Below are 13,781 nucleotides of genomic sequence, written 5' to 3'. Positions count from 1 at the left end.
CTAATAAAGTCCAGTTATTACATAATACAGAACTGAGATAAGAAAAAATGACAGACCTGGGAATGCAAGCTGGTGTAGCCACTCTGGAAAACAGTATGGAGGTTCCTCAAAAAAACTAAAAATAGAACTACCCTACGACCCAGCAATTGCACTACTAGGCATTTATCCATGGGATACAGGTGTGCTGTTTCGAAGGGACACATGCACCCCCATATTTATAGCAGCACTATTAACAACAGCCAAAGTATGGAAGGAGCCCAAATGTCCATCGATGGATGAATGGATAAAGAAATGTTTTATAGGGGCGCCTGGGTGGCGCAGTCGGTTAAGCGTCCGACTTCAGCCAGGTCACGATCTCGCGGTCCATGAGTTCGAGCCCCGCGTCAGGCTCTGGGCTGATGGCTCAGAGCCTGGAGCCTGTTTCCGATTCTGTGTCTCCCTCTCTCTCTGCCCCTCCCCCATTCATGCTCTGTCTCTCTCTGTCCCAAAAATAAATAAACGTTGAAAAAAAAAAATGTTTTATATATATATATACACATACATATACACATACATATATATATATATATATATATATATATATATATATACACACACACATACACAGATAGATACACACACATACAATGGAGTATTACTCAGCAATCAAAAAGAATCTTGCCATTTGCAACTATGTGGATGGAACTGGAGAGTGTTATGCTAAGGGAAATTAGAGAAAGACAAAAATCATATGACTTCACTCATATGAGGACTTTAAGAGATAAAACAGATGAACATAAGGGAAGGGAAATAAAAAGAATATAAAAACAGGGAGGGGGACAAAACATAAGAGACTCATAAATAGGGAAAGCAAACAGAGGGTTATTGGAGGGGGTGTGGGAGGGGGGATGGGCTAAATGGGTAAGGGGCACTAAGGAATCTACTCCTGAAATCACTGTTGCACTATATGCTAACTAATTTGGATGTTAATTTGAAAAAATTAAAAATAAAATAAAAAATACAATAAAATAAAAAAAAGAAAAAAATGACAGACCAATGAAAAAGAACAGAAAATCCAGAAACAAATCAATACATATGGAAATTATTTTTTAATGTTTATTTATTTGAGGGTGGGGGAGGGAAAGAGAGAGGAGACAGAGAATCCCAAGCAGACCCCACACTGTTAGCGCAGAGCCCAACAAGGGGCTTGAACTCACGAACCATGAGATCATTACCTGAGACAAAGTCAAGAGTCGGTTGCTTAACCAACCAAGCCACCCAGGCGCCCCTGGAAATAATTTATGATAGAGCAGACAATGCAAAATCAGTAAGGAGGGATTCATTTCAGTAGTGGTGCTGAAACATTAATAACCATATGGAAAAAAAAATTTGATTTTGACCTCAAATACTACACAAAAAATAAATTCCAGTTGAATTAAAGACTTAAATGTGACAGGTGAAACTATGAAACTTTCAAAGGCAACATAAATGACCTTTATAATAAAGCCTCAGGGCAGAAAGGATATAAAACACAATGACCATGAAAAAAAATCCTAGAGTATGACACCTGTTTTTCAACAAATAACATAACAAATAAAGATAAACTGTAAGCTGGGAGTGATATTTGCAACACACAACTGCATACGATTAGTAACGGCAATGATCACTGAGTGAGCAAACAAACAAGAGACATGAACAGACATTTCAAAGAAAAACTACAGATGACTCACAAACACATGAAAAGATTCTCAAGTTCATCAGTAGGGAAATAAAATTTAAAAATCACAGTGCTCGCTTCGGCAGCACATATACTAAAAATCACAATACCAAGTGTTGTCAAGTATGTGTAGCACAGGACACTCTCATCCACTGGTAGTTACAAATATAAATTGGTACAACCACTTTGGAAAGCTGTTTGGCCATTGCTTATCCAGTAATGTTAAAATTTCCATATCCTAAGAACTAGCAACTCCTTAGAGTGTGAGTGTGTGTGTGTGTGTGTATATATATATATGTATATATATATATATATATATATATATATATATATATATGTATATCTCCTAAAAATTTAGTAAGACTGCCAAAATTTAGAAAGATTCTTGCATATGTGGATTAGGAATCATGTATAAGAATATTTAGAGCATTATTTGAATTGAAAACAAATGAAATGCAACTGACAGGAGAATAGATATACTGTGTCATATTCACAAGATGGAATACTATGCTGTAGTAGTTACTGAGTTAAACATCACACATCAGCAAGATGTTAAAAAAATGACTGAAGAATGTATGTATACACTATGTATGATTCCACTTCTACAGTTAAAAAAAGGCAAAACTATGGCGCTTCTGATAATACTGATATGAAAATAGTGATACAGATGACTCCCCTATGCAGAAAACAACTATAAAACTGGAAAAAAAAAGTTACAAACAATCATTTCAGGGCACTGGAAATTGACCAAAGGCAAAGAATTAATTCAAAGTGTTTGTTCTGAAAAATTGCTTGAATTCTGGTAAGAAAGAGAAGTCTGTGGCCTGCTTGCCTGGGGCGGCTCCCATCCCCACTCCACTCCTTGTTTGGTGAGTGCAAACTACGGCTTTACCATTGAGGCACTAGCCATGGCAATGAGCAGCTTTACTAGTCTGAGCTTGCAGCTCTTGTTTAGGGTGAGCAGCAAACCAGTCAGAAACTTAACAAGGAGATCCTGAAAATGAAAGAACCATGGACAGGCTTAGATAAATTCTCTATGCATTCTTGAGTGACTGCTAAACTGTGCAAATGCAGACAAGACCCAGGAGGTCCATGGAAACTTGAGAACTAAATGCAACTCTGAATGTATTCTCTATACCTCCGTAAAACTCACTGGCTAAACTATGCAAAAAAAAAAGGGGGGGGGAGCAATTGTTAAGAGCCAAGTTAATATATATAAAGTTATATACACACATATATATATACATACACACACACACACACACACACACACATAAATACATATATAAGAATCTGTGGGTGACTGCTAAACTATGCACATACAGAAAAGATGCAGGAAACCCAATGGAGACTTGAGAATACATGCAACTCTGAATGCATTGTCTATATTTCTATAAAACTCACTGGCTCAACTATGTAAAAAAAAGGGAGCAAAGGTTAGGAGCCAAGCTAATATATATAGTTCAAATTTAAAAACCAAGCAGAGACATCAGCTGTACACTACAAAGAAGACACAGTTGGCATCATAAGAAAAAAAACTTGAAAGTATCCAGCTTTCAACAACAAAAATAATGAAACATTCAAAGAAATAGGAAAGTACGCCCTATACTCAGGAAACAAAACTCTAGCAATGGAAACTGACTTGCCATACGGGCCTAGGTATTGGATTTATAAATATGCTCAAAGAGCTCATGGAAATTACATTCAAAGATTTAAAGGAAAATATGCTAATACTTAATAAACAAAAGATTTGACTATAAAAAGAAGCAAATGGAAATTCCAGGGTTGAAATTACAAAAACTGAAACGAAATACAGTAAAACCTTGGTTTTTGAGCATAATTCATTCCAGAAACATCCTTATAATCCAAAGCACTTGTATATCAAAGCAAATTTCCCCATAAGAAATAATGAAAACTCAGATGATTAATTCCACAACCCCAAAAATTCATATAAAAATTATTACAATACTATAATACATAATAATAAAGAAAATACAAAATACAAAGAAAAATAAATTAACCTGCACTTACCTTTGAAAACCTTTGTGGCTGGTGTGAGGAAGACAAGAGAGAGGAGGGTTATTGTGTAGGACGACTTTCACTGTCACTAACGGAATCACTGCTATTGGCTCAATGGAATCTTTTTCCTTTTGTGCAACTTTAACAAGGAACCTATCCAATGCCTCCTTTTGAGGATTTCACAGAAATGTGAGATTGCATTGATGATGACCCACAATCCCTCAGAGAGAGAGCTGAGTTGTGATCATGTGACTGATGTTCAGTGTTATGAACTACTTGTATTCCAAGACACTACCTGCTTATCAAGTTAAAATTTATTAGAAATTTTTGCTCGTCTTGCAGAACACTCACAGAGCAGACTAGTCACAATCCAAGGTTTTACTGCATTCACTGGGGGGGCTAAAAAAAGCAAATTTAAAATGGCAGAAGAATAAATAAACTAATAGATACCTATATAGAGAAATTGCCCCATCCAAAGCACAAAGAGAAGAAGGTTGAAGAAAAATGAACAGTGTCTCAAAGACTTATAAGACAATGTGAAGCATTCTACCATATGCATAATGATGAGCTCAGAAGGCCAGGGGAGAAAGGGCTGGAAAAACATATATGAAGAAATAATGACCGAAACACTTCTAAATTTGATGAAAAATGTGAATCTACAGATCCAAGTTCCATGAATCTCAAATACGACAAATACGGAGAGAATTATACCTAGACACAACCTACTGAAACTACTAAAATCAAAAGAGAAAATCTTAAAAGCAGTAAAACAAAAATGACTCACATCCAGGGTACAACACATTCATCTAACTTCCTATCAGAAATAACTGAGGCCAGAAGGCACTGGAATGGCATATTCGAAATGCCAAAAGAAAACAGTGAACCAAGAATGCTATATCTCAGATAAATGAAATGACTTTTAGCAGGACCACAAGAAATATGCTTTAAATATTTATTTTGAGAGAGAGAGAGAGAGAGAGAGAGAGAAGGGCAGAGAGAGAGGAAGGGAGAGAATGCCAAGCAGGCTCTGTGTGGTTGGTACAGGGCCTGACGTGAGGCTCGATCTCACAAATAACCTGAGCCAAAATCAAGAGTTGGACACTTAATCACTTAAGAGTTGGGACACTTAACACCTGAGCCACCCAGGTGCCTCAGAATTACAAGAAATATTAAAGGAAATCTTTCTGGCTGGAAAAGGATGACACTAGATCCTAACTCAGATCCACAGGAAGAAATGAAGAGGAATAGAAATGTAAACATCTGGGTAAATATGTATTTTTCTCTTTTCTTCCCATAACATCTTTAAAAATAAGATTACTCCTGGCAATAACTGTAACACAAAATTGTTGGCTTTAAACATATGTAGATGCAATATATTTGACAACAGTACCACACAAGAAGAGAGTGAAAATGGAGCTATCCCGGTGCAAAGCTGCTATATTTTACCAGAATTAAGTCAGTATTAACTTGTAGTAGTTAATGACCAGATAAATATGCAAGCACTTTTTTTAAAAGCCAAAAAAAATCAGAGAAATTAAAATGACTTACTGAAATATTTGTTTGACACAAAGAAAGCAGTAAAGAACAGACAAATATAAAAGACATGGGACATAGGGGGAGAAAATGTAAAATGGCCGATAAAAATCCACCCATATGGATTCATATCAACTGTGAATGCACTCAATACTAATTAAAAAGGCAGAAACTGTGAGAATGGATTAAAAAAAAACAAGATCTGGGGCACCTGGGTGGCTCAGTTGGTTAAGTGTCTGACTTCAGTTCAAGTCATTATCTCATGGTTTGTGAGTTCGAGCCCCGCATCAGGCTCTGTGCTAACAGCTCAGAGCCTAGAGCCTGCTTCAGATTCTGTGTCTCACTCTCTCTCTGTCCCTTCCTCACTTGTGCTCTGTCTCTCTCTCAAAAATACACATACATTAAAAAAAATTAAAAAAAAAAGAGATCTAACTATACATATATTGTATGCAAGAAATACACTAAATTCAAGACAAAGATTTTAAGTAAAAATACAGAAAACGACACAATATACAAACAGTAATCATAACAGAAATGGAAATTCCACATTAATATCTGACAAAATAGACTTTAAGACAAGGGATATCACTTGAGACACAAAGAGATACCTTATAATAATAAAAAAAGTAACTATAAACATATACATAACAGAGTCCCAAAATATAGGAAGCAAAAACTGAAAGAATTGAAATGACAAACAAGTCAACAATTTTAGTTCAAGATTTCAAAACTCCTTTCCAAGTAATTGTTAAAATAACCAGACAGAAAATCAATAAGGACACAGAAGACTTGAACAGCACTATCGCCAACTTAACCTAAAAAACATTTATAAAATATTCCAATCAACAGCAGCAGAATACAAATTGTTTGCAAGCACACATGGATCATTCTCCAGGACAGATAATATACTAGGCCATTAAAAAACATTTAAATACATTTAAAAGGATTAAAATAATACAAAGCAGGTTTTCTGACCAAAATTATATTAAATAAAAAAGTCACAACACAAAGAAATCTGGGAAATTCCTAAATACTTGGGATAAACCATTGGTCAAAGAAAAATCACACAGGAAATTAAAATTATAAGTTAAAGGGAAACGGAAAATATGGGGTGCGTGGGTGGCTCAGTCGGTTGTGTCTGACTCTTGATTTCAGCTCAGATCACGATTCTAGGGTCATGGGATCAAGCCCTGTGTCAGGCTCTGTGCTAAGCATGGAACCTGCTTGGGATTCTCTCTCTCTCCCTCTCTTTCTGCCCCTTTCCCACGCTCACATTCTCTCTCTAAAATAAAAATTAAAATATAAAAAAAGCATATATATTTTTAATATTAAAAAAATAAAGTGAAAATGTAACAAAAAAATTTATGAGATGTAGTAAAGCAATGCATAAATTTTATATTAGAAAGGAAGAAGACCTAAAACCAAATCAATAATCTATTTTCATTTTAAGAAACTAGAAAAAGAAGAGCAAATCAAACCCAAGTACATGGAAGGAAGAAAATAATAAAGATCAGAGTAGAAATCAGTGTAACAAAAAAACAGGAAAACGGTAGAGAAAAAGAAACAAATGAACACAAAAACTGGTCCCTTGAAAAAGAGCAAAAAAACCAATAATCCTTCAGCTAGATTAACCAAGGGAAAAAAAGAGATCCAAATAACCAATATCAGGAATGAAAGGAACATTGCTACAGAACCTACAGAAATTCAAAAGAGTCATAAGGGAATAGTATGAACTTTATGGCAATAATTTAGACAACTAAATGAGATGGAAAAATTCCTAGAAAGATACAAATTAACAAAAATGACTTAAGAAGGAACAGAAAATACAAATAGACATATCAGGTAAAGAAAATTAATTAGTAATTAAAAAGCTTCCCACCTGGAATGGGAAAAGCCCAGAAATCCAAAGCGTGGAGTTTGGATAAGTTTAGATAAGTAACGCACCCATGTTTGTTTTTTAGTTTGGGCCAATGTATCACAGTAACAAAATATTAACATTAGGGGTGCCTGGGTGGCTCAGTCCAACTCTTGACTTTGACTCATAATCTCGCGGTTCGGGAGATCAAGTCCCGAGTAGGGCTCTGAGGTAACAGCACAGAGCCTGCTTGGAATTCTCTCTCTCCCTCTCCCCCACTTGTGCACATATGCATGCTCTGTCTCTCTCTCTCTCTCAAAATAAATAAATAAACATTAAAAAATACTAACATTGGAATAAACTGGTGGAAGGTATACAGAACTCTCTGCATTATCTTTGCAATTTACACAAAAATATAAAACTATTCCAAACTGTGGCGCCTGGGTGGCTCAGTCCATTGGGTGTCTGACTTCGGCTCAGGCACAATCTGGTGGTTCAACAGTTTAAGCCCCATGTCAGGCTCTGTGCTGACAGCTCAGGGCCTGGAGCCTGCTTCAGATTCTGTATTTCCCACCCTCTCTCTGCCCCTCCCCTGCTCACATTCTTTCTCTCTCAAAAATAAATTAAAACAAACAAACAAAAAACAAAAACTATTCCAAACTAAAAAGCTTATTAAAAAAAAAAAAATCTATCCAAAAAAAAAAAAAAAAAGTCATCCACAAAGAAAGGTCCAGGTCAAGACAGTCTCAGTGCTGAATTTATCAAACATTTAAGGAAGAAATAATACTATTTCACACAAATTCAGAGGAGGGAACATTTCCCAACTCATCTTTATAAGGTCCATAATACCCTAATACCAAAGTCAAAAAACCACACCACAATAAAACTAAAAACCTATAGTCCTCATGACCATAGATGCAACAAAATTTTTTTTTAAAGTCCTCCACAAAACTACTCTTTTTTCTTTTTAGTTTATTTATTTATTTTGAGAGAGACAGAGAGAGGGGAAAGGTAGAGAGGGAGAGAGAATCCCAAGCAGGCCCCCGTCAGCGTGGAGCCCAAGGCAGGGCTCGAACTCATGAACTGCAAGATCACAACCTAAGCTGAAATCAAGAGCCAGACTCTTAACCAACTGAGCCACCCAGGTGCCCCAGGTGCAAAAATTCTTAACAAAAAATATTAGCAAATCCAATACAGAACAGAAGGAACTTCTTTCAACCTGACAGTTTCTAGGAACAGAAGCAACTTCCTTCAACCTGAGAAAGGATATCTACAAAAACCTTAAAGCTCACATTATAATTAATGCCTAAAGACTAAATGCTTCCCCCTAAGATCAGAAGCAAGGAAAGGATGTCTACCCTCAAACTTGTATTCAACATTGTACTCGAGGTTCTACTGAGTACAATAAGGCAATAAAAAAGAAATAAAAGACATTTAGATTAGAAAGAAAGAAGTAAAATTGACTTTATTTGCAGAGACAGCATGGTCTAACATATAGAAAATCCCAAGGGATCCACAAAAAACTTCTAGAACTAATAAGTGAGCTTAGTAAGGTCAGGGCTACAAGATTAATACACAAAAATCAACTATATTTTCATATCTTAGCAACAAACAATCCTAAAATGAAATTAAGTAAATAATCTCACTCCCATTAGCATTAAAAAGAATACAACACTTAGGACAAATGTACCACGTTAATGCATTAGAAGACTAGTTGTTAAAAAGGTAATGCTCTCCAAATTGGCCTTTAGATTCAATAGAGTTTCTATTAAAAATCCCAGCAGGCTTTAAAAAATGTTCTTGATAGAAACTGACAAGCTGATTCCAAAATATATTTCAAAGTCATATGAAATACATTTGTATTTGGAGACTTCCACTAGGTGATTTTATTTTTAAAAAAAATTTTTTTTTTTCAACGTTTATTTATTTTTGGGACAGAGAGAGCCAGAGCATGAACGGGGGAGGGGCAGAGAGAGAGGGAGACACAGAATCGGAAACAGGCTCCAGGCTCTGAGCCATCAGCCCAGAGCCTGATGCGGGGCTCGAACTCACAGACCGCGAGATCGTGACCTGGCTGAAGTCGGATGCTTAACCGACTGCGCCACCCAGGCGCCCCCACTAGGTGATTTTAATACTTACCATTGAAACTATAGTAATAAAAGCAGTGTGGTGCTGGTATAACAACAAATATATAGATCAATGTGACAGAACAGAATCTGGAAATAGACCCTCATATACGTGGCCAGATGATTTTTGACAAGGATACCAAAAGGATAGTTTTTTCAACAAATGGTGGTGAAACAACTAAATAGTCATAAGCAAAATAAACCAACCACTCTCAACCTCTATCTTGAGAATTATTACTGTTAAAAGACACCATTAAGAAAATGAAAAGACCACATTTGAGAGAAAGTATTTCTAAAATATATCTGATAAATGAACTGTACCTAAAGCCTGAGTTCTCTAAGTCAAAAGATTGGTTCTCTAATAAAAAGACAACCCGATTTTTTAAAAAAGCCTCAAGATTTTAATGGATGTTTTCCCAAAGAAAAAACAAATGGTAAGTTAAGTATGTGAAAAGATGCTCAACTTCCTTCAGGAAATGCACACTACAATCACAATTTGATACCACCACACTCACACTGCAAAAGCTAAAATAAAAAACTGACAATACCAAGCACCAACAAGGATGTAAAGAAACTGGAACCCCCATACTTTGCTAGTGGGAATGTAGAATGGTATAGCCACTTTTGAAAACAATATGGCAGTTTCTTAAAAACTCAAATGTACACTTACCCTAAGCCCTAACAATTCTATTCCTAGGTGGAATATCCAAAAGACATGAAACATAACGCCCACATAAAGACTTCTACACAAATGTACATAGCAACATTACTCATAATCGCCCCAAACTAGAAACAACCCAAATATTTATCATCAATTACAGAAGATAGTATGTGGTATATCCATAGAATGGAATACTGCTCAGCAAAAAGAAAAAAAAAAGCAAACTACAGATACATGGAACAACATGTTCCACAGCAAAAATGTTATGCTAAATGACAGAAGCCAGATACAAAAGACAACAAATTGTGATTCTATTTAAATGAAATTTCTAGAAAAGGCAAAAAGGAAGTAAGCAGATCAATGGTTGGGGTGAAAATGGAGAATGCAGACAAACAGGTAAGAGGGATGTTTTGGGGTAATCCAAACATCTGTGGTGAAGACTGCACTACTCTATAAATTTACTAAAACTCAAACTCTACACTTAAAGTGGGTAAATTTTATAGTTTGTAAATTATACATTAAAAAACCCCTCAAAAATAGACAAAACCAAACAATCTACCGTTTTGAAATATATATATAGGTGCGAATGCCACCTAAAAAGAAAAGGAAGGGAATTCAGAATAGAGGTGACACAGAATGGGGAAAGGAAGGTCATTCAATCAGAAAGTAGCACGTAGAAGACATCTATGATACTAATAATGTTCTATTCCTTTTTGGTAACGGGCAAGTTCAACAGTTTAGAATATGGAGTTAGTGCCAACAATTTCTGCTCTCTTCTTTTATCTGTTTGTCTTCCTGTGTCTCAATTTCAATCCTGAGATTTTCCTACCCAGAGTCTTATCTCTTACCTGAATCAATACTGAGGACATCATCATCTTCATCAGGAATCTCGATTATTTCTGTAGGCCGGGAGGCTTCATCCTCAGAGCTACTGTCCCGGTATTGTAGTCCCAGTTTGGAATAAAAGTCCTTCACCAAAGACTCACAGTTAGTCACTGCCCTAATATTGGAACACATGTAGAAAAGGTCAAAGCCAGCAGAAATAGGTATAAAAGCCATCAGAATTTATATATATTTAAGTATACACTGACCTCCATTTAAACAGGTCATATTCCAAAGTGTCTCCATTTAGAATTTAAAATGCTTTTCTCAGGACACCTGGAGGGCCCAATCGGTTAAGCATCCAACTGCGGCTCAGGTCATGATCTCACGGCTCATGAGTTCGAGCCCTGCATTGGGCTCTGCGCTGACAGCTCAGAACCAGGATCCTGCTTCAAATTCTGTGTCTCCCTCTCCTTCTCTCTCTGCCCCTCCCCTGCTGGTGCTCTGTCTCTCTCTTTCTCTCAAAAATAAACTTAATAATAATAATAATAAAATGCTTTTCTCATTAAAATATGTTTAAATAGTGGTTTCAGACTAGGCCCTAACAAAATCCAAAATAACCTGAAAGTACATTAACCATATCTCATCATTTACCTTGCTATATGAAAATATGTTTTAAGTGACAACTAAGGCATACTAGGCACCAATCTTCTGGGAATTTATGAGTAGATACAGGGCTCATGTTCCACAGTTTCATAAGACAGCAACGACTTACAATCCTCACTCCCTCGATCATCCTACTAAGAAAACTGTGCAGTTGTTCTGAAGCAGAGTACAGGAGAAAGAAGGGGAAAAGACTCAAGACCTTGACCATTCTACTGTAGACCATACACTGGCTTCCAATAGATGAATATTCTACATATAACGGGTGGTTGTGAGGTCGGATTTTTTAAAATGTTTGTTTGTTTATTTATTTATTTATTTTGAAAGAAAGAGAGACAGGGTGTGGGGCAGGGGCAGAGAGAGAGGGAGAAAATCCCAAGTCGGTTCACGCCATTAGCGCAGAGCCCAACATGGGGCCAGATCCCACGATGGGAGAGATGATGACCTGAGCCGAAATCAAGAGTCAGATGCCCAAATGACTGAACCACCCTGGCGACCGTGAGGTCAGATTGTTGGCCGTAACCTTTGAGAAACAGAAAGGTCCTACACGTCTGTACCTTGTAAAGAATAAAGCGACTGGCACAACGTCATGAGCAATTACACTTCTAAAATGTCTGCCAAGGGGAGATCTCCGATTTTCCGTGTAGTCCTCACCTGGATGCATCATCAAAGAGCTGATCAACATGGGCCACCTCAGATTCCTTCTGTATTACCCACGTCTCCAACTCCGCTAGTTGCTTCTTTCGCTGCTGTACACAGTCCATCTTCTCCAGTTCTTCATCGATGAACTGCCTCAGTTCCTCCATTGAGATACCCAGCTCCTCAACCACCGCTTGTTGCAGTTCTGCGATCTCATCAGACTCCACCGCAGCTGCGGCTGCACCCAAACCAATGCACCCAGGGATGGAAGACATGCTGTTGTCCCCTACATGGAAGAGAAAACTAAGATTACCTTTGCAATTATTATAACCGCCAAACTTCAGTCTCTAAAACTCATTCCTACACTACTACTTCTCATTCAAATACAATTAGGTTCCATTCTATGTTCTCCCTCTCCGTTCCCCTGTATCCAATGCTAAGATTTTGTACTGATCTTATTCTACAGAAGATGGGCCTGGATAAGGTTTAAAAGCGTGAGGGCATGGAAAACATATGATACGCAACAGAGGCTACCAAAAAATAATGTTTTAGGAAACAGAAGAGAACCAATTTGCTGAGGAAGGTATTTCTGTGACCTGTGTTCCTTAACTGACTAAAGAGAGAAATCTTTGTTTGCAGGCTATGCCTAATTTGAACAAATATCTCCACTTGGATGGGGGGGCGTTGGTTTATAATTCACTGTTTTCTCTTTAATTACTTGTTCGCTTTACATTACCTTGCTTCCACGTGGAAACTTACTTTTTAAGGTCTATTCACACTTATGCATACAAAAGCAAAGAGGCTTCCCAAAAGTAAAGAAAAATTAAAGCAATCTGGGAATAAAATGTGGCTACCTAAAAACTACAATCCAAATAGCCTACGCATTAGTGTTAACTGCTTTTTTGATCAAACGGTTGGCGCAAAACTGATGCCAGAATGCTGTGCGACTCCAAGACCAGTTCTCACCGCCTCCATTTTTCCTTTGCCCACACACCAACCCCACCCCCGCGCTACCCTTTATGGGGGTGCGTCCCACCCACCCCGCAAACCCAGCTCAACCCCGCCCCCGCTCGCCTCTGGCGGAAGACTTCCTTCCCACCCTCGCCCAACCTCCTCCCACAAACAAAACATTCCAGACGGGCCCCTGATCTCCAAATACCTCAATTAACAGTACTTCCCACACCTCCCTGCTTCCAACTACAACACTTCTTTTCACCAACCAGACCCCAGACTCGAGACTCTGGGGTCGGCCTCAACGGGGAAGAACGAAACCGTACGGAAAAAGGAGCAAGGGGAGGGGATGAAGCGTGAGGGAGGGAGGGAAAGGGAAGCAAAAGAGACGCCCGGAAGCAAACCTCAGGTGCCGTTCCGGTCGCCACGACGGTAGCCTGCCGGGGTCAAATCCTAAGCCTCTGAGCGCCCCTCCAAGGCCAGGCAACCTCGGGCAAGTACGCATGCGTCAAAGGAGAGCCTTCCAGGGCACACGTGAGAGGCCACTGGGCGGGTGAAGTAGGCGTGGCCTAGAGTATATTCTCGAAGCTCCACCTCTTCCGCCACCCCAACCCCTGGCAGTCACACTAAGTTTACTGTTTAAAGACTCAGCAAACCGTTAGGTTTAGGTGTTTTTCTCACTTTAGTTTGTTATATTACGAAGTGGTACAAATTGTAACAAGTGAAGGAATATCAAGATAGAATAAGACAAACGTGACAATATCCTCTCTTCCCCTCTCATCACTACACCTGCTGCTTTGAGGTAAAATAGCTTAG

General features: G+C 38.0%; 1 protein-coding gene across 5 annotated transcripts in view; it reads right to left on the bottom strand.

Annotated features, from left to right (window-relative positions):
• The window catches only part of SETDB1 (SET domain bifurcated histone lysine methyltransferase 1), a 35,151-nt gene extending 21,649 nt beyond the window's left edge, over window positions 1-13,502 (bottom strand). For 2 of the 5 annotated variants that reach the window (XM_086718141.1, XM_086718143.1), the window contains exons 1-3: window positions 13,174-13,349; window positions 12,030-12,300; window positions 10,739-10,890 (exon numbers count right to left, since the gene is read on the bottom strand). In XM_086718141.1, coding sequence (XP_086574267.1) covers window positions 10,739-10,890; window positions 12,030-12,289 — 412 coding nt within the window. In that variant the 5' untranslated portion in view covers window positions 12,290-12,300; window positions 13,174-13,349. Of the gene's footprint in view, window positions 1-10,738; window positions 10,891-12,029; window positions 12,301-13,173; window positions 13,350-13,369 lie in introns of those variants that run through there. The other 3 variants (XM_086718144.1, XM_086718146.1, XM_086718142.1) reach the window with 2 other exon arrangements.
• Window positions 13,503-13,781: the final 279 nt, after the last annotated feature.

The sequence above is a fragment of the Puma concolor genome, chromosome C1 (genome assembly GCF_028749965.1).
Source record: "Puma concolor isolate L17-30 chromosome C1, mPumCon1.1.hap2, whole genome shotgun sequence".
Taxonomy (NCBI): domain Eukaryota; kingdom Metazoa; phylum Chordata; class Mammalia; order Carnivora; family Felidae; genus Puma; species Puma concolor.
Note: the sequence above shows the minus strand (reverse complement) of the source record. Positions and strands in the feature narration are given on the sequence as shown.